The sequence below is a fragment of the Camelina sativa genome, chromosome 20 (assembly GCF_030686135.1).
Source record: "Camelina sativa cultivar CO46 ecotype springtype chromosome 20, ASM3068613v1".
In the NCBI taxonomy this organism is placed as follows: Eukaryota; Viridiplantae; Streptophyta; class Magnoliopsida; order Brassicales; family Brassicaceae; genus Camelina; species Camelina sativa.
Window position 1 is genome coordinate 33,979,350 of NC_141899.1, and position 25,248 is coordinate 34,004,597.

The 25,248-nt window shown below is 34.2% G+C and overlaps 1 protein-coding gene, 1 non-coding gene and 1 pseudogene across 5 annotated transcripts; all 3 read right to left on the bottom strand.

The window, feature by feature from the left end:
* Window positions 1–75: 75 nt before the first annotated feature.
* On the bottom strand, window positions 76–5,320 carry LOC104773145 (protein VARIATION IN COMPOUND TRIGGERED ROOT growth response). Of its 4 annotated transcripts, none has more exons than XR_015593753.1 (7): window positions 4,687–5,320; window positions 3,489–4,608; window positions 3,047–3,355; window positions 2,511–2,924; window positions 1,122–2,285; window positions 437–1,030; window positions 76–342 (listed from the first exon to the last, which is right to left on the bottom strand). XR_015593753.1 is itself a non-coding variant. In XM_087506184.1 (5 exons), exons 1-5 carry the CDS (start codon window positions 5,145–5,147, stop codon window positions 1,107–1,109), a joined length of 3,483 nt encoding a protein of 1,160 aa, XP_087362310.1. In that variant the 5' UTR covers window positions 5,148–5,314; the 3' UTR covers window positions 1,021–1,106. The 4 variants fall into 4 exon arrangements, 1 of the variants encoding a protein (XP_087362310.1); XR_015593754.1 differs by having other exon boundaries at window positions 1,122–2,234; window positions 4,687–5,314; XR_015593755.1 differs by having other exon boundaries at window positions 1,122–2,277; window positions 4,687–5,314.
* A 2,809-nt stretch (window positions 5,321–8,129) lies between these two features.
* On the bottom strand, window positions 8,130–8,236 carry LOC147919821 (small nucleolar RNA R71). The gene has a single exon (XR_015594299.1). It is a non-coding gene; the product is annotated as a small nucleolar RNA R71 (small nucleolar RNA).
* Window positions 8,237–15,172: 6,936 nt separating this feature from the next.
* On the bottom strand, window positions 15,173–16,282 carry LOC147919822 (protein VARIATION IN COMPOUND TRIGGERED ROOT growth response pseudogene; annotated as a pseudogene).
* Window positions 16,283–25,248: the final 8,966 nt, after the last annotated feature.

A 25,248-nucleotide genomic window follows, 5' to 3' on the forward strand; every position in this document is an offset into this window, starting at 1 on the left:
TTTTTACCATTGGGTTAAGAGGATAGCCAATAAATAACACTGGATAATGGAAGTATTTCATTCTTGGGACATGCCTTGCTAAACTGTTCTGCTGTGTATCATTCCACAATTTTGTAATCAGATGCGTTTCTTAAGCATTCATCATCCCTTCATAAATGCAGAACTTATAACTTGGAATGTATGAATAAAAAAAATGATAGATTGGTTTCCAAGAGTTCTCTTCTCCTACTACACTATTTTAGAACTCTAATATCATAATGATGATGATGATGGATTTCTTCATGATCAAATTATGTGAACTTTGCCATCGCTGATCATCACTTTGTTATCATCTTACAGTTTCTGCATATATAATCCACAATAGAGTACTAAGTTATGAAGAAATTGAATAAAAAGCAAAAGAATGAGAAAGCTTTTTCATTAATTTGTGATTTACCTCTAGGAGAGCCATAATCTCATCTGCAGAGTAACGAGAAGCGCCAACTCCATTGTTGTTGACAAACAGTCTCTATATCTGCAATAGAAATGTCGTCAAGCCTGTGTGTCCTCATGTGCTGCCCAAACACTCGTTCAAATACTTCAATTATTGCTGCAGAGATTGTGACACTGAATTGCTCTACTGGAAATTCATCCTTCCAGTTCAGGTACAGAGTATAATGCAGCAGATTTGAGAATTGCAATCAAATTGATCACAAAAAAAAAAAAATGGTGTGATATATGTTATGTTATATTCAGTTTCAGCCTCATGAAATCACCCACTGAAAACCAACTCTTTATCGGTGGCAAAAATTATTGAAAATATTCCTAATTAAGATGCTCCACCTATGCTATGTGGAACTATAATAAGATACTGAAGAGTGTCTCGCTGCATGTCCTCCTTTGATCTTATTGTTCCATTATAACCGGCGAAGCAAATCATTGTAGCATTCACGATTTGTGTTCAGTTCATTCTAAATGCTTACACGCATTCACTTCCTGCTTCTCAGTAAGTTCTTGAAAAGGCGTATACCCCATATTGTCTTCAATTCGTCTACACAAACATGTAGAGAAGAGTAATCCAGTTGTCAATTATACAAAAAGAATTCAGAGATGAATAGTCCTTATGTTCAATTAATGCTTACCCTCATTCGCTTCGCGCTTCTCTCTGTCTCTACATTGTTATCTCCAGACTCTTCAATGTGTTCAGTCTCATTAACAAGTGCTTGAAGAGGTGTATACTCCATATCGCCTTCTTCGGCTTCAGAAACATGTGGAAGAGTACTATTTAGATTACCAAGTCGGTTCTCCGGTGCTGAACAGTCCTCTAAGAGTCGTATACCCCATTCTTTTAATTCAAACGTAGATCTCCAACCTCCACTACCTATATGAATATTCATAACGACGTGATCGTAGTAGTTCCCTTGAGCTAGAGGAGCATTACCTTCGTTTAGAGGGATACGACAGTCCAATATAATTAACAATTGACTACCCTTTTGAGTTTTCGTGAAAAGTGTATAAATATGGAAATCAGAGCCAACGTGAAAGCTCTTCCCTAATCTGTCTTTGAACTCACACTTCACGTCCATCTTTTTTCCATGCTTAACATTATTTACCACTGCGCCAACTCTAAACCTGAAGAAGGGTTGGGAGAGAGGGACGTGAAGTAGAGGAATGGTCAGAGAGGAGACTCCAGTAGTACGGTGAGTGAAATATGATGGCACTTGTTCTTCCCCTGGGAATAAGATGTAGTTGAAAAGAATTGATTGTTGGTGGTGAAGGACAGTTTCTGGATCCAAGTTGAAGCAGCCCCTGAAATCTACTCTAGGAAGAGAAGAGGAGGCCTCCTCAGAAACTGCATCACTTGGATAGCCACTCAAATCAACTCTAGCCAAGTCCCCACAATCTTTAAATTCAAGTATCTTGAGATGTTTCAGTTTCGAAATGCGTATGGATACACATTTTAGCCTTCTGCAACCTTTCATATTTAGCGTAGTGAGATTAGAGAATTTCTCCATCCACCAAGGAACCTCTTCAATCCCTGTTCTCTCAAGATCGAGACACAAGATGTTGGTTGAGATGTCAGGAAAGCTCTTCAACCGTGAGCATCCATTGAAATTTAGTGTCTCGAGAGATTGGAGGTTGATTCCTGTGGGGAGAGTCTCCAGATTCCTACAGTTTGCGAGGTCCAAGAACTCCAGTTGATTAAGATTCTGAAATGAGGAAGGAAGCTCCACCAAACTTGGGATATTCCTGAGCTGCAAGCACGTCAAAGTGGGAGACAACTTCGCCAGTAAGGCCCTAAGTTGCTTAACCAAATTAACAATTTTGAGATGTTAAACAAAATCACCGATAATACTTTTTACTTTTACATTACTAGTATTATGAACTTTAACAAACAAACAAAAAAACTAGTACATTATGAAGTTTCATATTATTTTTGAGTAATCTTCTCTGCAATCGATTTTAAGTTTTGAACTTTCGATTCACCTAAAGCCTAATCAATAGAGAAAACGTTAAGTTTAGAACTATACCTTCGCTCCTTCCCATTGCTTTCCATCACTATCTTTTTTTGATATGCAAAGATTATCAAGATTCTCGAGATGTATATTATTAGCAGGGAGCTCTTCAATGTTTGTTCCATTCATGTAGAGATCAGAGATGTTGGTTGAGAATTCGGGAAAAGTCCTCAACTCCGAGCAATAGTTAAAGTTGAGGAGGTCGAGAGATTTGAGGTTGAATCCAGTTGGAAGAGTTTTCAGACTTTTGCAGAACTCCATGTTCAGTTTCAACAGTTTATTGAGATTACGTATTGAGGAAGGAAGCTCCACCAAACTCTTGCAAGACATAAGATTAAGTGTCACGAGATTAGTAGCCATGGTAAGGTCTGGAATTTCTTTCAGGTTGACTGATCCATCCAGATCCATTTCCTTTAGATTTGTAAGTGACTGTATTCAACAACAATTAAAAACACAAAGGTCAGTATAAATAACACACGTTGTTGTCATCCAAACGCTATGACCTGCCTCGTTAATAATAACGTAAGAAATATATTATTCTCAAAACTTACCACAGGCACAACTCCTTCCCACAGCTTACATAGCTTGCTATTCGGCATTTTGATCTTGACAAGGTGTTCAGGACGGAAATGAGAAGGCATACATCTCATTGGAAATTCCGACCAGCACAATAGTTTTAGAGTAGGGGGCAAATAGTTAAAACTTTCAGGCAAGTATAGTCTGTCGTCTTCTCTCAAGATATTGGTATCAATTTTTAAGAAACGAAGTTTTCGCAGCCCTTTGAAGGCTCTCTCATGTACAAGCAACTGATCATCAATCTTACTTGTATCCAATGATATACCTAATACATTTCGAGTATCCTGAAAAAGAAAATATTATAATGAGAAAGTGAAACAAAACCATACAATAATTCATAGTTTATCAAATGGCATTCATCTTAACCTCATATACTGAGTTATGAAAGGACCATAAAAAAAGAAAAAAAGAACTTACAATGCCTTCACTGAGTACATCACAAATATCATCTGGATCAACCAGAAATTCTCGTTTTCCAGGCTTGTCAAGAGACTGTGTGCGAACAATTTTTCTGCCCATTTCTTGTAGCAAACGGTGCATCTCCACATGACCCCATCTGACATGAATGATGGACTTATCAATCAGGTTTTTCAGCCCAACAGTAACACCAAATTTACTATCTGCGAGCAACGACTCGATGGTTGTGACTTCCATATGATTGAAAAGACATGCGATATGACGAAATATCGCTTGATCTTCTGCGCTACCTAACCCATCATAGCTGATTCTTAGTATTTTCTCAATCTTATCATCTAAACCATTCTCAAGCCTTGGCAGCATATCCATCCAGTAATCCTTATCCCTCCCCCTCAGATACGAACCCAAAACGTTTAGACCCAAAGGAAGGCTACCGACATGTTTTACAACTTGAACTACAAGCTTCCCAAAACCTTCAGGTGGAGAGGCTTTCCTGAAAGCAGAGTGACATAACATGGCAAGAGCGTGCTCTTCATTTGGGAGACTAACTTCATAAATATGACCAATCCCATGAGCCTTTAATAAAGACCTATTATCTGTAACCACAATGATTCTACTCCCACTTCCAAACCATTGAGTTTGACCCACCAATGTATCTAGTACCATTAGATCATCCAAATCATCAATGATGATAAGAACTTTTTGGTGTTGTAGCCTCTCTCCTAGTACACCTAGATGATCTATCTTTATCTCATGCATCCTCAGAACTTCAGAGAGGAAACTCTTTTGTAAATGTAACTTCATGTTGTGGTCGTCCGGATTGGCTTTACTATAAATTTCTCTACTCTTATATACAAAAGATCTATCTATGTATTTGCTAACTTGGAAATTCCGAGAAAGTTGGTTAAACAGAGCTCTTGCGATAGTAGTCTTACCAATCCCGGAGGAACCCCATATACCAACCATCTTCACTTTCTCAGATTCCAGTTCCAACAATTCACTCATATTTGCAATATGATCCTCGATACCAACAAAATTTTCAAAATCATTGGATGAAGTTAAAAGCAGTTTACGCAAAACATCATTGGCTATTTCTTCAATCATTTTTGCTTCGTCATCCCTAAATATAAGGTGAAAAAAGATAATGTAACAAATATAAAACTATACCAATATATTAATGAATTATAAGAAATCATACCATCTCACAGAATCAAATCCAAGCATATTAGCTACATCAGTCAACGCTTTCTTCCATTGATTTTTCACTTCCTCTGTTTGTCTCTTGCAAGTCTTTTCGAAGATCTTTCCAAAGTCACCGATTTGATGCCTCACTTGGGAAGGATCCAAACAGTAGAAAACTGGTATGATTATTTTATCTTTGCAGTTCACAATCTCCAGCAGTTCGTTAAGACACCAGCTTGAAGAAGCGTAGTTTTTGGAGAAAAAGACCACAGCGATCCTCGAATTCTTGATGGCTTGTAAAAGATCGGGCCAGAGAGAGTGACCTCTCTCGATCTCATTGTCTCTGAAAGCAGTGATCAGTTTCCGATCGAGCTCCTTGAGAAAGTGGCTACGGAAAGTTACTCGGACGTCTTCCCCTCTGAAGCTCAAGAAAACATCATATAGCCAATTATTTCGAGAAGAAGATGAAGATGCCATAGATAGAGTGAGTGAGAGCAGAAAACTAAGAATAAAAGACTTTGGAGTTTGAGACTGTAAGAAGGAAAGCAGAGAAGTAGCAAGGTCGTCTAACTTGGTGAATTAACATAGAGTAGTGAGCAGCTAATTTGACTTAATCACAGCCACACAATTATAAATGATTTTTCTTTTTTCAAAAATCTAGATATTCACCTACACCGCAAGGCAATTTTTTCATAAAAATACAATCTTATTTGTTTTGTAGATTAATTATATTAATAATTAATATTTAATTTGTATTTTTTAAATGTATAACCTTACAAATATATATATATATATATATATTATTTAGTGGAGAAAATATTTTGTTTGAGATTTATTATTTTTATATTATAGGAACTATAACATACAATTAAATAAGTAATAATTTATAGAAGAAAAATATTGTGTGTTTATAGAATTAATTCTTATTGTTTTGTGAAATTGGAAACTTAATATAATAAAATTAATTATAAACTTAATAATTAAATGTTAAAGGGAGTTATTGCTATTGTTTTGAAAATTTTTTTTACGAGGGAAATTTTGTTTTCCAAAATCAAAACTTAATATTAATTAATCAAATGAAAAACAAATTAATAATTAATATCAATGACATGCTTGTAAATAAATTCTAACTTTATGATTTATTTGCTAAATATCTTCAAAAATGTATATATAGATAATTTATCGAAGAAAACACGTTGGGTTATTTTCCATTCGAGGTCTTCGCTTAGTCAGTTTTACTATTAATTGTTTCTCAGAATTTTCAGAGGCAACTTGACGATAGTTTCCAATTTGATGTCTTAATCATCGCTGCACTAGTGAATAGTGATGCTCCAAATCCTGTAACTGTTGTTACTCATGTGTCTTTCTTGTTATGCTCTCTGTCACAAATGAATGTGGCCATCAAACTAAAATAAGATAGTTTACCTGAAAAAGTCTCTCCAGCTGGGGAGAAATTGTAGGCTCTCTGCATGCCCTTGATCAAAGGCCGAGCAAAGCAGAGGTGTCTTAAGAAATGGACCAATTTGGATCGTTTTGGAGCATAAATCTCGAAAAATCAATTTGGACTCGGATCAAAATAAGGGCATCAATCGTCACCACTTAGGAGCATCGGTCGACACCCTCTTCAGACGATGAAGAATCACAAATTTGGAAATTTTACAAAGTTGCCCAAAGTTTTCCATATTTGCAACACAAGTCCCTGACGTGTTTTAGGACATATAAATAGTATTTTTAGGTTTTACAAACCCTTAAGTTTTATTCTAGCAAGTTTTTATTTTCCTGCAACCCTGAGAGATTTTTGAGAGCTATTGGAGAGAGAGATCTGCTTAGTAGAGAAAAATTTCTTGAACTCCCTTTTACTCTTTTAATATTTGTTGCTTATTATTCAGAATTATGTTTTGTTCTTCATTGATCATGTCTGAGTAGATCTCTTGTTAGGTTCAGGGTTTTTCATAGGGTTTTTATGATTTATTAGATCTGTTTATTTAGGATTCATTATCTTTCTAGATCTTCATCATAGGTTGTTCTTCACATTAATTCTTGATTGATCACCTAGAATTAATAACTTAGGAAAATAAATTGATATGAGAATATAATTGATTTTCCTGATAAAAACTTTTGATGAGCAAAATTATTTCTTGCAAACAGATTTGATTTAATAATTTTGTGAACAATCTATAGCTGTTTTCAAAGCTGATTTTAAACCTTGAATTTTACAAAAAGATTTGGATTTTCTGGTTTTAAATCTAGATAATATTTGCAGTGAGAACTGATTTATTTTACAAAAATGTTTAGAGTTCTAGATCTGTTCTTAATTGCCTGAAACCTAATTAATTGACTGATTTAATATTTCATAATTTCCTGAGAAACTCCCTAGGGCTAGCTTTTTGATCTTCTGAATTTACAACAGCTTTTATTTAATATTTTTCATTGTTTATTTTAATTCAATTTAATCTGTTTAGCATAATTGAAAAACTCTATAATTTATTGTGTAGACTTGAGTCCTTGTGGAATTCGAGAGTATCTCTAGGGTAAATTTGAGCATATCAAATTTTGGCGCCGTTGCCGGGGACTCTTTGATCTACCATTAGATTTGAGTTTTTGATTTTGTCTAAATTTTTATTTTTATTTGAAACTTACACGCTTTTGTTTTTCTTTTCTCTTGTATGTTTCAGGTGTATGCCTAATAAGCCTAACACAAGGAGCAACAAGACTGGTCCAATTCTGAAACTTTCAAACCAAGAGTTGGGAAAACTTGAGCGTGAGAACAGAAAAGCAGCCAAATCTTTGAAGATGGTTAACCCAATCATTCTGATGCGTGATGAGGCTGGTGCTTTGAGGGATCAAGAGGGCCACTTGCGCAATGAGCAGGGCCAAAAGCTTGATGCAGAAGGAAACGTGATTGCTGAACCTGTTGTCAACGAGCAGGCTGTCGTTAACCAGCAAGCTGGTGTCGTTGATGATCCAAATCTTGGTGTCGATCGACACCAACCAGGTGGCATCGATCGACACCCACCTGCAGCGGACGTACGTGGAGCTGCCAACCACATCCAGAATCCAGTTCGAAGACAGGATCAAAACCGGGACTTGATCAGGACCATTGCTGACTACAACCGGGCTGATCTTGTGTATGAGAACCGGTCTGCTATTATTCCTCCCCCATTCCAGAGGAATGATTTTGAGTTGAAACCAGCTTACTTTCAACTAGTTGGGCAGAGACCTTTCTCAAACCTGCCCCATGAGAAGCTTTTGGACCACATTGAGCACTTTGAGGATCTTGTGACCAGTATCAAGGCTAATGGAGTGACTGAAGACTTCATCTACTGCAAGCTCTTCCCAAACTCACTTGCAGGAGAAGCATCTCACTGGTTAAAACAGTTAGCAGCTGGATCTTTGACATCTTGGCAACAAATTAAGGTGGCCTTCCTTAACTATTTCTATGATGATGCAATGTCAGATGAGCTGAGAGTCAAGATCTCTTCATTCTAGCAAGGACAAGATGAAGCTTTCAAGGCAGCTTGGGTGAGATTCAAAGCTTATCAAAGGGACTGTCCACACCATGGTTTTTCAAAGGTACAACTGTTGAGTATCTTCTTTAGAGGGTGTGACTGGAAGTATCAGTTAGCTTTGGATGCTGCAAGTCATGGGAACTTCAAGACAAGATTTCCAGAAGATGCTGAAGTTTTGATTGAGAATTTGGCTTCTAGCAATAGCACTAAAAGAGCTGATGCTGAATGAAAGAGACTGCATGGAGAGTTCGATTCAAACCAGCTAGCTTCTGTTAATGCTAAGCTGGATTCAATGCACAATCTTCTTATGGGAAAGAAGTCAGTCCAATTTGCTGCTGAAGTTGAGCCATTTGAGCCAGAGCCAGAGAATACAGAGAAGAATGTCAATTATGTGTATGGAGATGGGTATCAGGGACAGAGATTCGGTAATCAGCAAGGCAACAGACCTTACAATGGTGACCAGAAGCAGCAACAGAACAATGGCTATACAAGAACCTATGGGAACTCATCTTATCAGTCTCTTCCTCCTAAGAATTCTTCAGAGAGTAGAATGGAAGCCATGCTTGAGCAGCTTTTGCAAGGACAGGAGCAATTGACAGTGACATTCAATGGGAAGATTGACAATGTCTACACTGAGCTAAATGGAAAGATTGATGCATTGAATGTTCATGTTAAGAAGCTGGAGATTCAAGTTGCACAGACTGCTAGGTCTGTTAAAAGGCAAGAGGGTTATCTTCCAGCAAGAACTGAGTCAAACCCCAGACATGCTTGCAATGCCATATCAGTGAGAGATGAAGATGATGGTGAAATTGTTTCTGCAGAAAAAGAAGAGAAATCGACAAATCTCTCGGTTTCAGATGATGGTGTCGATCGACACCACCTGGGTGTCGATCGACACTCATATCGGACTGAACCAGAAACTGCAAAATCTTCGATTCCAGCTGCTGAGAGAGTGTACAAACCAAATGTGCCTTTTCCTAAGCCTAGGAGGTCTAAGAAGGAGCTTGAGGAAGCTAGATGCAAGGCTATGATGGACAAGGTGATGATTGAGATGCCATTGATTGATGCAGTGAAGCTTTCACCACCACTTAAGCGCTATGTCAAGAGAATGGTATCAAACGGTTTGAGCCCTGAGGAAGGAGCACTGCTTACTAAGGATGTCAGTGCAATTCTGTTAAACCAGCCTTCACAGAGGAAGAAAGAGAGGAAGCAGGAGGTGGTTGTCTCTAAGGAAGTGAGTGCAATCATTCAATGTAGGACTGAAGAGAAGTTACCTGATCCTGGAAGCTTTGTACTTGATTGCTCTATCTCCACAGGAAGGTTTGCACACTCACTTTGTGACCTTGGTTCTAGTATCAACTTGATGCCACATTTTGTTGCTGTGAGACTTAGGATGACGGAATTCAAGCCAACTCAGATTTCTCTTATCCTAGCTGATCGATCCCGAAGATTTCCTGAAGGTGTTTTAGAGGATATTCCAGTTAAGGTTGGACACTTCATGATTCCCACTGACTTTGTGGTGCTGAAGTATGATACATAGCCTAAAGATCCTCTCATCTTGGGAAGATCTTTCTTGGCTACAGCTGGTGCAGTCATAGATGTGCAGAAGGGACACATAGTACTGAATGTGGATGGTTTGAGTATGAACTTTGAGATGGATAAGCTGAGGAGAGCTCCTACTATTGATGGAAAGACTTCTTCTGTTGAGAAGGTTGCTGCAACACGAGCAACAGGCTCAGTGTCGATCAAAACTACCACTGTGTCGATCGACACCCCTCCACGACCGAGACAGAACAGCTCCAAGACTGATGCTCCAAGTAAGAAAGCTGTTGCAAAACAGAAAATCTCCCACTCCACACTCCAGAGTCCTCAGGTAAGGCAAAGATACACATCTTCTGCACCTAATCCTCCTCAAATCACTAACAAGAACTTCAAAGGTACAAAAACTGTTTTGCAGTTAACCAAGCCACGAGATTATCGTAGAGTGCTTGCTTCTTCTGTTAATGATTTTGCAGGGCTTAAAAGAAACTCTCCCATCCCTAAATCCCACCCTGGTCCTGTTCCTCGCATACTTGGCAAGCCTCATGCACCTAAAGCTTATACACCACCTTGGATGAAGAGGTCATTCACTCAGAGGCATTCACTGCCACGTTCTGATCCACCGTATGCTTGAGCTTCAGCAAAGTCAAGATAATGACTGAAAACAAGCGCTTAGTGGGAGGCAACCCACTCATAGGTTTTTCTTTTCTATCTTGAGTCATTTTATTCTTGCTTTGAGTCAGTTTGAATTAGTTTTGAGTTATGAACTTCTATCTATCATGTTGCGTTTAATCTTGTGTTTGAGTGATTATTAGCAGTGCTAACATCCAAGGATTGAGAGAGACACAAATTTAACTGCAACTAACTATGGATTTCTGGGCAGACTCTCTGCAGACGCAAAGAGTGTCGATCGATGCCACTACTGGTGTCGGTCGACACCACCATCACAGATGAGTAAATCCGATTTTTGTTCATACTTTCAATACTCAATTCATTTTTATTTTATTTTTCTTTTCCCAATCTTAGGCTTGATAACACTGGGGACAATGTTGTTTAAGTCTGGGGGAGGTTATCTACTAACTATGTTTTTGTTTTTGAGTTTCAGTTGTGTCAGTCAAAACCATAAAGTTTGAGTCAAATTTTTCAAAAATTTTCTTTTTGTCTTTGGGAATTATGATCTTGACTAATGATTTCTCTTATTTGGCTAACACTCTAATGATTATTTGTTTATGCTTGATCTCAGAACTGAAGCTTAGAAAGACTATGAGCCTTATCAACAATCCTGAAAGCCCTTATTCAATGGATATCTGATTGATCTAACGTTGTCTCAACCTTTATCAGGATTTTAACCGGACTTAATCTCTTACTTTGGGGTTGGAAATCAGTGGACTAGACTTCTTCTTCGGGTCATACAAGGCAATGCAATTTTTCAAAGTATGTCTCCCCTCTCTCTCTTCCCTTCAGTACTTTAGAAAAAAAAAGTTCAGAAAAAAAAAAAGAGGAGAATAAAAGATGAGATGATTTTGATCAGTTTAGAGAGGTAGGTAAATTACATGTGACCTCATTATTCTACTCTTGAGTCAAATGATCACACAAAGCTTGGAAGCGAGGGATAGGTAAATTACCGATGACCCTGGTATTCACTTACACCTTTGATTTAAAAAAAAAGGAAGAAAAAAATTTGGAAGTAAGAAAAGGGAGAGGAACGTAAGAAGAATGTTTTGGCCTGAAGAGAGTCCATATGCCACTGATCAATACACCCAAGGTAAGAATTCACCTTATTTGTGCTTTAATATTGACTAATGAGATGACAATGGAGATTTCAGAGACTCCAAAGGATTGTGGGATTTGAGTAAGAAATGTTGATGCTTATCATGGTTAAGTATAAGAAGTAAGTTCTTGAGTCAGGTAAATGAAGAGTGCAAATAAGAATCATCATGCAGTTGAGTGAGTTCCCTGTTTTCAAACTTCTTTCACATGTCTAAGCTTATGTTTTGCTTGAGGGCAAGCAAAGACTAAGTCTGGGGGAGTTGATATATCATGGTTTTTGTGGTTTTTAACCATGATATAAGGAGTCTTTTAGAGTCTTTTGATGTGTTTTCTATGATGTTTTGGAGTCTTTGCAGGTTTTCTAGGATTTTAGCATGGATGGAGCGAAATGGAGCAATTTGGATCGTTTTAGAGCATAAATCTTGAAGAATCAATTAGGACTCGGATCAAAACAAGGGCATCGATCGACACCACTTAGGAGCATCGGTCGACACCCTCTTCAGACGATGAAGAATCACAAATTTGGAAATTTTACAAAGTTGCCCAAAGTTTTCTATATTTGCAACACAAGTCCCTGACGTGTTTTAGGACATATAAATAGTATTTTTAGGTTTTACAAACCCTTAAGTTTTATTCTAGCAAGTTTTTATTTTCCTGCAACCCTGAGAGATTTTTGAGAGCTATTGAAGAGAGAGATATGCTTTGTAGAGAAGAATTTCTTGAACTCCCTTTTATTCTTTTAATATCTATTGCTTATTATTCAGAATTATGTTTTGTTCTTCATTGATCATGTTTGAGTAGATCTCTTGTTAGGTACAGGGTTTTTCATAGGGTTTTATGGTTTATTAGATCTGTTTATTTAGGATTCATTATCTTTCTAGATCTTCATCATAGGTTGTTCTTCACATTAATTCTTGATTGATCACCTAGAATTAATAACTTAGGAAAATAAATTGATATGAGAATATAATTGATTTTCCTGATAAAACTTTTTGATGAGCAAAATTATTTCTTGCAGAGAGATTTGATTTAATAATTTTGTGAACAATCTAAACCTGTTTTCAAAACTGATTTTAAACCTTGAATTTTACAAAGAGATTTGGATTTTCTGGTTTTAAATCTAGATAATATTTGCAGTGGGAACTGATTTATTTTACAAAAGTGTTTAAAGTTCTAGATCTGTTCTTAATTGCTTGAATCCTAATTAATTGACTGATTTAATATTTCATAATTTCCTGAGAAATTCCCTAGGTCTAGCTTTTTGATCTTCTGAATTTACAACAGCTTTTATTTAATATTTTGCATTGTTTAATTTAATTCAATTTAATCTGTTTAGCATAATTGAAAAACTCTATAATTTATTATGTTGACTTGAGTCCTTGTGGAATTTGACCCTTAAGTACTGCAGTGACCTCTTAATGTGAGATAGTAGCTCTAGGGTAAATTTGAGCATATCAGTGATCCTTCACGTAATCTGTATAATAAATAAATCATGGATTTTAAAAACTTATATAGTTGAATTTTGATTAGTTAAATTATTTTAAGTGATTTTATATAAATTTCAAGTTGAATAACATAGAATTTTAAAGAATTTTTTAAAATCATCAATTGAATAACAAGTGATTTTAAGAATACTTTAAAATCTTCTGAAATACCAATTTAATACCCCCTGTAACCCCACTACAAAATCAAATTTGACCCCCACAAAATCTATACTATTAATTGGGGAGTATAAAACTGAGATTATAAAAAAATAAAATCATATCATATATCCATGTTACCAAACAGATCCAATTGCTTATATAATTAAAAATAAAAAACACACACAAAATATGGTAAACAATAACTTATTGTCAAATCTAATATTTATGGAAACAATAATTACGAAATTAAATGGTAAACAATAACTGATTGTCAAATCTAATATTTATGGAAACAATAATTACGAAATTAATTATAAAAAAATTATCTGATATTTTTGGAAATGGTAATTATGAAATTAAATGGTAAACAATAACTGATTGTCGAAATCTAATATTTATGAAAACAATAATTACGAAATTAATTATAAATGGTTTAAAATAATTACTATAAAAGCAAAATAATTAAATTTGGAATTGTATATATAACATAAACATATCTATTTTGGTTCTACATTTTGAGATATTTATAGAAATCTAATTTAATATTTGAATATTTGAATATTTTTTAAATGTTAAATAATACTAACTACAAGGATAATTAATCCCTATAATTACTTAAACTATTTAATGCATTTAAATGAAACTATCCAATTACAAACACCTAATTTTAAAAATTCAAATTTATAAAAGGTAAATTTGTAACCATCAAAATCGGGCAATTAAATTTAAACATATATATGTAAACATATTTAATTTAGTTATATATTTTGAGATATTTACGGAAACAATATATTTAGGAAACTCTTGCTAATCTAATCACTATATAAGAGGTATCAAACTCTTCCATTTCATTCATTCACAAAAATGTTTTTCAGCATGAAAATTTTGAGTTTTTGATTCAAAACTTTTATTTTTTACATTGTTTTTAAGTGATTCAGATTTGGAACTCTTCAGAAACATGTGAAACATAAAAGTCAAGATTGTAAAACACTAAAACTTTTAAAATAATAATGCTGGTGAAATGATCAAAATTTCTAATCGATTTTCTCTTATCATTCTTTTTTATTTTATTTTTGTTTTTTATATGTTAGTACACATATACATTAACTATAATAGTGTATTGTTTTTCTGCTCTATGATTATATTGTTACACGTTGTCTATTAAAGTGAATTGAAAGGAAGGATTTTGAAGCATTTCTTACTTTAGAACGGAGTAAACCTATTAGGGAAAAGTCTACAAAGCAATAGACGGAGAAGCTTCACTTATGTGTTTTGCAGGACGGGTTTTCTACGGGTACAAAACCATTACAAAGTAGGCTTAACGAGATAGATTTGTCCAGCTAAATAATCTAGGTCATCCGATTTGAGAAGTTTTAATCCTTTTGGCGGATTTTATCTGGTTTGATAATTCACGAGACGAGATGGGACGGGTTTTTTTTGTTAGTTTTGGTTAAGGACGAGTTTTCTTTTAGTTCTGGCCTGGAACGGATTTTCTGTTAGTTTTGGTATGGACGAGACGAATTGATAGTCCACACGAAGAGAAGGGACGGGTTTAAACTTTAAATATATCACATTTCTCTTACTATTCTTTTAATGTGTCATTAATGATAATAAAAAAACAAATTAGATCATTTTTTCCCTATCCTGAATTAAAAACAAATCGACGAGTTCAGATTATGAATGTTAATAATATTCACAAAAAAATACGTTTACAACATAATCTAACACTTACATAATATATTGTAAACTTGATCGCAAACTTAATTTGAGTAATCAATCTCGTACGTATGTGCGGGTCCGAACCTAGTATTATTTTGAGAGATAACCACATAATTCGACTTTCAAAACTATAATTCCGACTTCACTTAATAGTTTACCACAAAATATATGTCAAATGGTTTCTTTAATTTTTGAATGAAAAACTATGTAACACTGGCCACAAACAAACAATAGTTACACACTTATAAGATATGAATAAGTCTATATAAAAAAACATTTGGATGGTAGCCTACAATGGTTCCCTGTTTTCCTTACAAAATTTCTATGTATTTTCTATAAGAAAAAATTGACCCCTATAAACATTGGTTCTGCCACTGATACCGGTCCGCATATTGCCTTCTTCGGCTTCAGACACATGTGGAAGACTAGTGTTGGGATTACCAAGTCGGTTATCCACTGATGAACAGTCCTCTAAGAGTCGTATACCCCATCCTTTGAATTCGAAATAGCCACTTATATGAATCTTCATATCCACGTGATCGTAGTAGTTACCTTTGTCTAGAGGGATACGACAGTCAAATATTAACAGATCAGTGGTACCCTTCCGAGTATCAAAGAATCTATATGGCTGACCAGAAGAATTAACGCTGTTCCCAAATATGCTTTTGAAGCAACTATCTACCTGGATGGATACTCGTTCTCCATCAAACGCAGTTACCACCGCACAAACCCTAAATCTGAAGAATGGTTGAGAGAGGTGTGTGGGAAGTAGAGGGATATTGGGGAGAGAGGTGGAGGAGGTTCCAGTCGTACGGTGAGTGAAATATGATGGCACTTCCTCCCCAGGCAATACCATGGACTTGAAAATAGTTGATTGTTGGTCAAGGACAGTTTCTGGATCCAAGTTGAAGCAGTCCCAGAAATTGAGATTAACTTTGGGGACACACGTACGAGGAAGAGAAGAGGAGGCCTCCTCCTGGGAGACTGTGCCACTTGGAAAGCCACTCAATTCAACGCTAGTCAACGTCCCACAATCTGAAAAGTTAGCTTCCTCAAGATGTTTCAGTTTAGAAATGGGTAAGGATACACATTTTAGCCTGCTGCAACGATTCATATTAAGCGTAGTGAGTTTAGAGAACTTCTCGATCTGCCAAGGAACCTCTTCAATCCCTGTTTCGTCTAGATGGAGCCTTAAGATGTTGGTTGAGATATCAGGAAAGCTCCTCAACCGTGAGCATCCACTGAATTCAAGGTTATCAAGAGATGCGAGGTTTATTCCAACCGTGGGCAGAGTCTCCAGATTTCTGCAGTTTCGTATGGTCAACATCTTAAGATGATTGAGATTCTTAAATGAGCAAGGAAGCTCCACCAAACTTGGGATATTCCAGAGCCACAACTTCGTCAAAGTGGGAGACAGCATCGCCAGGAAGGGCTTGAACCAAATAAACAATTTTTTAGAGATATGTTCAACAAAATCACCAATTATAGTATTATACTTTTTTACTTTTTACGGCTTAATTTTAGAAAATAGACCCTTAGAATTATAAAAGAATAACTAGATTTTAACCCGCGATATACCGCGGGACAATATTTTTGTAACTAAAAAAAAAAAATTTAAGTTGTATTTGTTTTTTTTGTTTAGTGTTTAACATGTGGTATATCGTAGGACAATTGTATTTTACATAATTGTAACTCAATATCTTATATAATAAGAGAAGGTTTTTCTCAACTTCTGCTTAGAACATGACACATGGCTTATTATATGACTGACACATGTCTTCTCTTAGTTTTAAAGGCCATTGTTTTTAAGTTTTCATATTAGGCTTGATAAAATAAGACCAATTACAAGCCCAACAAATATAATTGACAGTCCTTACACCCATCAGGAGTATACGAACCAAACGATGTCGAATTCACCTGTACTCACCTTCTCACAACCATTGTTCCCAGCAGCTACCACCTCCGATGTACCTTCACAGATCTCATAATCATTAAGTTTCTTTGGTTTAATTCTCCTACTCCACCTCCAAATTCTAAATCATTTCCGGTTTAATGTCTGTGTCAAGATCCCAAACACCTATTTGAAGTTCCAAACAGTATGTAACATTAATCCTGTCCAAAATCGTTTTCAAATTGTTTGGAATCAAATTTAAATTTTTTTAAAAAGGGGTTTAGATCTGCACTACCAATTAGAATCATATTAACCATTATTATGATTACATTATTTGTATTACTTATTACAATCTTTAAGGTAATTAAAGACAGTATGTAACATTAATCTTGTCCAAAATCGTTTTCAAATTGTTTGGAATTGATGTCAAAAAAAAAAAAAATTGTTTGGATAAGAGAAGGTTTTTCTCAACTTCTGCTTAGAACATGACACCTGACTTATTATATGACTGACACATGTCTTCTCTTAGTTTTAAAGGCCATTGTTTTTAAGTTTTCATATTAGGCTTGACAAAATAAGACCAATTACAAGCCCAACAAATATAATTGACAGCCCTTACACCCATCAGGAGTATACGAACCAAACGATGTCGAATTCACCTGTACTCACCTTCTCACAACCATTGTTCCCAGCAGCTACCACCTCCGATGTACCTTCACAGATCTCATAATCATTGAGTTTCTTTGGTTTAATTCTCCTACCTACTCCACCTCCAAATTCTAAATCATTTCCGGTTTAATGTCTGTGTCAAGATCCCGAACACCTATTTGAAGTTCCGAACAGTATGTAACATTAATCCTGTCCAAAATCGTTTTCAAATTGTTTGGAATCAAATTTAAATTTTTTTAAAAAGGGGTTTAGATCTGCACTACCAATTAGAATCATATTAACCATTATTATGATTACATTATTTGTATTACTTATTACAATCTTTAAGGTAATTAAAGACAGTATGTAACATTAATCTTGTCCAAAATCGTTTTTCAAATTGTTTGGAATTGATGTCAAAAAAAAAAATTTGTTTGGAATCAAATTCAAATTTTTTTTAAAAGGGGTTTAGATCTGCACTACCAATTAGAATCATATGAGCCATTATTATGATTACGTTATTAGTATTACTCATTACAATCTTTAAGGTAATTAAAGAATTCCATTGAAGTATATCCTTCATTTTCATCTTTACGTTTACCACCAAATTATAATGTAATGAAACTAATACCAAACACCTATGATTTCATGGTCATTAACATTTCATTCCAATCTCTGATTACTCTCCCTCAACCATTGCATTAAGTTTTCTTTTTAAATAACAACCTTTGACGACACTAACCTTCTCTCTCTTACAGCATGGGTAAAACTAAAACAATACCGCCCTACTCTACCCTTTCTTCAACCTCCAACGAAACACACAACACTGGTATCAATAGGATTGTTGTTCGGGTCATCCATATTTGGGAAGTTCGAGACTTTCGAAGAAACAATATCTTATTTATTGTTCCTGATGAAAATGTCTCCTTCCTGATGAAAATGTATATTATCTCTATTATTGTTCCTCTTGACCCTTGATTTACCTCCATTTTAACATATTCATTTCGCCTTTGTTTTAGGATTGTGCTATACAAGCTTCAGTCCTTCCTAATCGTGTGCCTAAGTTTCAAGATCAATTGGTTAAAGGCCAATTGTACATCATCAACGATTTGATGTTGTCGCATCCTCCAACCGTTATCGTCGCAACAAACATAAGTGGAGAATTGTTTTCACAGAGAAAACGTCTTTGGAGACTGTTAAAAAACAACAATGCTCTATTGGTTTTGATTATTTTAGGTTCTCTACTTTTTCAGACTTGCTTAGACAAGGGTGAGGAGCTTCCAGGTAACAACCTATTTTGCACTGTTCGTATTTCTGGTATCGTAGCTTCCACTTTGTTCTTTAGTATATGATTTATATCTACATTTACCCACTCACCAGATGTTGTTGGCAAAATATCCTCATCTCGAACATCTGAAAACAAAAATCAAAACCACCCTTCGAAGACAACTTTCAATTTAACACTGACTTGCATTTTAGAAAGGTTAGCTTACATTTATATCAAAATATCAGTTTCAATGTTTAGTCACAAATTTATATTCCAATCTCTTATTTCTCTTCATCTAAAATTCTATATTGTCCCATAAATTTTAAACGGCCAAATTCTGGTACTATAATGGCTGACTGGCTGGTTTCTTAATATGTATATTTCATGTGTCTGTATTCTTACTCAAAATATTGTTATGATTCGAGGAAAGTTCTAATGTCTCTAAAGCATTTTTTCTTTACATCACGTAAATGATTTGCTTATTGCACAATTTATTTTTAAATCCCATTATCGCCTTTAAAATCCCAATAAATTAGCTTACATTTATATCAAAAAATCAAATTCAATGTATAGTCATAAATTTATATTCCAATCTCTTATTTCTCTTTATATAAAATTCTAAATTATCCTAATTTTAAACGGCCAAATTCTGCTACTATAATGGTTGACTGGCTGGTTCCTTAATATGTATATTTCATGTGATTTTATTCTATTTCGTACTCAAATTATTGTTATGATTCGAGGAAAGTTCTAATGTCTCTGAAGCATTTTTCCTTTAGATCACGTAAATGATTTTCTCATTGCACAATTCATTTTTAAATGAAAATGGAGGATTTAAGATCTCAGACAAGGAACTGAAGTTTATGCAAAAACGTAAAATAGTAGTCTGGACTGGTGGTTAGGTGGAGGAGAAAACCTTTACGGAATGACCAAACAATCAAATAAAAAATTTAGTTACTCTTATTTTCTCCTTTAAGCTTTTTTCCTATTGCCATATTGAGTAAGCTATAATAACATTTTCTGTTTTATCTCAACGAGTTTAAAAGGTTAATTACGGTATGGAGACATCATGAGCCTACGTGCATGTACACTACGACGTATCCATAAAGTCAAAACAATGTAACTTAGCCTAAGATATATATCACACAACGGTATAATTTTGTTAGAAAATGATTTTTTTGAGTTTAAAATTTAATTATACATTCTTTTATTTATATATTATTCTAACTTGGATATTTGTTAAAATTACTATGGATAGGGAGACCTAAAGCTTAAAATAGATGATCAGATCTCTATTATATATATGTCAAAGGAAGACATTAGAGAAACAATGTTAGACGAGGTGATTTATAATTGATTTTAGTTAACTTGTGATATGGGACTTAAATTTCAACTTTCACTTATGTCTTTACGTAACAACTAAATAAAGATGATGAGGATTTGCCTTAAACAATGTCAAAATGAATAAAATCACCAAAATGTAATCTTTATTTTATTTTGTTTTTGTTTTTGTTTTTGGTTTAATCACCAAAATGTAATCTTTTTTGCAGCTTTCTCCGAGTATGAAAGAAATAGAGAAACTTGAATTTTCATATTTGTTAAGCCCCGGAATACACGAGAAGGTGAGATGTCAGATCAGTCGCAAAACACGCTCTCCTAATCACGTTCTTCACCAGCCACCAAATTCCATTCTTCACGATTCACAAACCCAAGGAAAAACCGTCATCCATAGCCGATCTAACGGCCCCAATAAGTTATGAGGATTTACACCCTTCATGAATGGAATCGAGCAATCCGACGATCCAGAAGCTCCGTCCACTACTCGGCTTTGCCTCCTTAAACCATAAGGAGATCTATGAGGTTCTACAAAAAGAAGAGAAAACTAAAGAAATAACCACCAAAGCTATGATACACTCGCACTTAGGTGAGAAATATAACCAGACTTAGCCGGAGACAAAAAGCCGACGATAAGTTTCGTCGGAAAATGATAACGAAAGGTTTCTCTCTCTGAAAGATTTGAGAGAGAAAAGAGAGAGAAAGCATTCCAAAGAGGGGTGTAGTTTAATTACTTAAGATACATGTAAATCACTTTTATCAATAAAAAAAACCAATTAAGAAAGATGAAAATCTAACAGTAAAAAAAATTGCCAATAGAACAAATATGAAGATAAGCCCGTGCGTAGCACGGGACAATTCCTAGTAATTAATTATATCTAACATTTTGATATTAATGAACTTAACAAAATAATGTGATGATTTACCCGTGTTATATTACCAAGTTAATATATATTTTTAATTATTTAAATATTCACCTAAATCCGTCCCGTTATATCATCTCGTCATGTGATTTTATAAAATTTTAGAACAGAAGTGGAAACTTCCATGGATGTTTCTAAAAAAAAGTATTTTGAAAAGTTATTAAAAGCTTACGATTATATTTTTAAAGTTTGTGATTCCATCTTTAAAGTTTAATGTCACAAATAAATAAAAACATGAAATTATGTATTGATTACTTATATAAAAACTCAAACTAATTTTATAATTTAGAAATTTTGCATACTAATCGTTTTAGTTTTCTAGTTTTTTTTTTTAAAACTATAATCTATATATAATAGCAAACCCACTTTTTTGTGTCAACTTTTAATCTAACGGATGAGATTAGTTCCAGTTTTAATCCAACAGTTTAAAATTATTAATTGTGTCTTTTCGTCGCACCCCCATCTTTCAAAAGTCACACCTCTTAGTCTTTGCATCTCTTTGTTGTACCTCCTGGTTTCAAAAATCACATCCATTAATTTTTACACCTTTTAAATCACACCTCTTAGTCTTTGCATTTCTTTGTTGTACCTCTTGGTTTCAAAAATCACATCCATTAATTTTTACACCTTTTAAATCACACCTCTTAGTCTTTGCATTTCTTTGTTGTACCTATTGGTTTAAAAAATCACATCCATTAATTTTTACACCTTTTAAATCACACCTCCTTAGTCTGTGCATCTCTTTGTTGTACCTCCTGATTTCAAAAATCACATCCATTAATTTTTACACATTTTAATTTCACACCTCTATGTGTTACACCTTTTTGTTGTACCTCTATGTTTCACATCTATTAATTTTTACACCTTTACATTTCACACCTCTATGTCTTACACCTCTTTGTTATTATATATAAACTTTTCTAGACTACATAAACAAGTTTCGAAAAATTGTTTCTGAGTACTAAAGAATTGTACTATTGAAGTATTTTTTAAACTTTCAAGCATCAATCTCTAATTCAAGGTAATTTAATATTTTTGCTGCGAATGACCTGTAGTGTTTCTCGGTTAGATTATTATTACTGTTAGTCGACACTATTAAGTTCATACATTAATCTTAGTTTTGTTAACTTTTAGTCTCTTCATAATTTTTAGCCTTTCCGGTTTTCATGTTTTTGCATGGCTAATGTTATTAAGTACGTGTGCCATATTTTTTGCATGGCTAATGTTTTTGATTCTCAATGTGCAGATTTTATTTTTTGACTTTCTTGAAAAACCAAAACCAAGATACGAGAGGCATGATGATATGCAGTGATGTTAGAGCTACGGATAAGCCAATTTTTTTTAACAAACATGGTATAATTATAATTTTATATATGTTCTTATTTTAACCTATTTATTTTTCTAACAAACATGGTATAAATGTTAATTTTTTTTTCCATTAGATGTTCATGATCCAGGTTAGTTTACATTTTTTGTAAATAAAGTTTTTAAAAATTTTAGTTGAATTATAATTTATTATACTTTCTGGGTATCAAACATTTTGATAATATATAGAAATATTACAAATGAGCATGGAAATAGAGAGTGCCGAAGAAAAAGCCAGACATACTTGTGACAACACAAAATCAAATTCTAGAAAGCGTAAGCACGACCAAATGACAAGTCAAGTTAGAAAGAAAAGATCTACTAAAGGTAACTTATTTAGTCTTTGATGACTTTCTAATCTGTATATACAATTTTTTAAAAACATAATGTATAACAGTCACTTTTAGAGTGATCTGGAATCTGCCAAAAAAAAAGAAAATGCAAGAAATTTATAAAATTAGTGTTTAACCTAAAGAAGAGAACATCAAAAGGTGAGATATTATTATCACCTGTTTCACCACATCGACTTCGTTTTCGCTGTCGTTTATTGAAGATCATGATGGTACCGATTCATAGACATAAGTGGGAAATCAAATAGAGGGGGATGCAGCCTGGATGGAGAGCAGCCGACACGGTGGAATGGGATGGATTGGGAGAGACCAACATAAAATCCTCTGTTCTATATTTTATTAATTTTCTGAACTTTTGTAGTTTAATTGAATTGCTTTGATTGAATAGCTGATGAGTGTACAAGTTTTTGTCTATATACATTCTAGGTCTGTTACGTCTTGATTTTTTTCTTTTCCAAAGAGGAATATGTGATTTGAAGCAAATATTACAAATCCATGTATCAAATGTGTTAGTAGGAAATAAGGTAATCAAGATTAACACATTAAAAGGGAGGAAAGAAGGGGGTCTTTTGAGGGAAAACGTGAGACCAACATGCATGTAACTGTGGAAAGCATTATAGCCAAATATATATCTCTAAAAGTTGTAGTTGAAGAATGTGAGTTACTCTATACTAACCAATTAGGTTTGATTGGTTGGTCATATAAAACTCGGTTTTGTACATATCTAAAAGTGAGAGAAAAAAATATCCACAAGCATAAGTGAAATTTTATATATGGTTAAAAGTAATGTTCATAGTAAATCATTTGTATACAAACTCCACTTGCTTACAGCATCGGAATATTGATTGTGATTTGTGAATCAGTAATCTATGGAAAGAGAAATCGCGTATCAAAGTGAAGGGGAAACGAAACTCAATCCAGCCATCTACTCCGATCCCAATCTTCGACAAGTGGCATTTAGTATTTTCTCGATATAGTAAATAAACCAAGAGAGAAGCAGCCTCGTATGTATTTCGATTGATAATGATCAACAACAAAGACAATTTCTAATAGCGAATTAAGAAAGGATACCAATATATAGCACCATATGGTCGGAGACAAACATAAGTGAAATTTTGTATATGGTTAAAAGTAATGTTCATAGTAAATCAAGCTCTAAAAAAGGCTCACTTTTGTGTGTGACAACATAAAATATAATAACATTGAAATGAATATTTGGTTATTTAATTAGCAGAAAGCAATATCAAGAAGTGAAAATGATCAAATTGATTGAGAAAAGAAAGAATTTAGGATGAATTACAAATGTTAAATTTCAATTTAGGATTTTACCTCCCCGTGCGGCAACGCACGGGTCGCTTTCCTAGTTAGAATAATGACAAAGGCAACACACTAACACTAACTTCAAGCATTCGACCAAATATTAACCATTTTGGAGTTATTGGATTACAAATTTGATTAGTTTAGTTAATTAGCCCGTTAATTAGGATTTATAAATGAAATATGAAAAAGTCCATTGCGTATGTCGGCATTTCTACATCACGAACACGAAGCTTCGTTTCTCGATGGAATCTTTCCATAGCTTTTCTCGTCTTCTTATCTCTCTCTTCAGAAAATAAATTGATAAATTTTCAAGTATTTATTTACTTTGTAATTGCTGTGTTTTCTTACCCGGCTCGATTTTAATTCGTCAGCCTTGTAATCGCTGATACGAAAAAAAAGACAAAGTTGTTGAATTGAATAAACTACCAGGGTGGAGAATATACAGTCGTCTCTTAGAGACTTTAGTTTGGTAATTAGACTCAACTCAAGTAATAATGCTGCCATGTAAGGAAAAATATAAAATTGTAAGAAGAAGAGAAAATAATATTAAATGATCCAAATATAGTGAATTTTCTTTGGTTTATGTTCTTTTAGGTCGATGGTAAAAGGAGTCAATTCAAAGTATAAACAAAAGACTTTGAAGTGTTAAGTATACATTAAAGAGTATAGTTATCTCCTTTTTAGTTGGTAAAGTAAAGATGCTCCATATAAAGGTTATGTGAGCATTGTAAGCATAATCTTAAATACTGCTAAAACAATGTACATGGCATGATTTCATGAATGTTATATTAATAGTTTTTTTTCATTTGGCTTTGTTTGATTTACATATTATCATTGTTTCTGGTTACAAAATTCTAAGTACTAATATAACATAGACGCATAAGATACAAAGAAAGAATAATAACACACGTATCACCGTATGACGACGTCTTGGTTGGCTTGAATTGTCTAATTGCATAAATCAACAGATAATTTCCAATGGGTTTTTATTCTTTTATCCTTCTCGGGTTATCAGCTTTCCAAACGATTAAGATATTCCTATCACTGCAACATCAATCTTTATACCTGTGAAAATATATGTTTTAAAAAGAATAATCATACTATATACTCATCTTACCAAATGGCTATGTTGTCTTGTAGGATAATCACATCTCTAGGAATGCATCATTGCTATATTTGATGAATTAAGGAGAACGGAGGGAATGAGGCGTAAGTGCTTGATGAGGTGAAAAGGTGAGACCGAAAAGAGATATTTATAGAGAAATTAGGTGTCTACGGTTAACGTGGAGTCAATTTGGA

What these genes read in the sequence shown, in the direction of transcription:
- LOC104773145 (XM_087506184.1), bottom strand. Translation starts at nt 5,147, where the DNA reads ATGGCATCTTCATCTTCTTCTCGAAATAATTGGCTATATGATGTTTTC. An exon ending in GGATTTGATTCTGTGAGATG is followed by an intron (nt 4,609 to 4,686) that starts GTATGATTTCTT and finishes CCTTATATTTAG; the next exon opens with GGATGACGAAGCAAAAATGA. An exon ending in ATGTACTCAGTGAAGGCATT is followed by an intron (nt 3,356 to 3,488) that starts GTAAGTTCTTTT and finishes TTTCTTTTTCAG; the next exon opens with GATACTCGAAATGTATTAGG.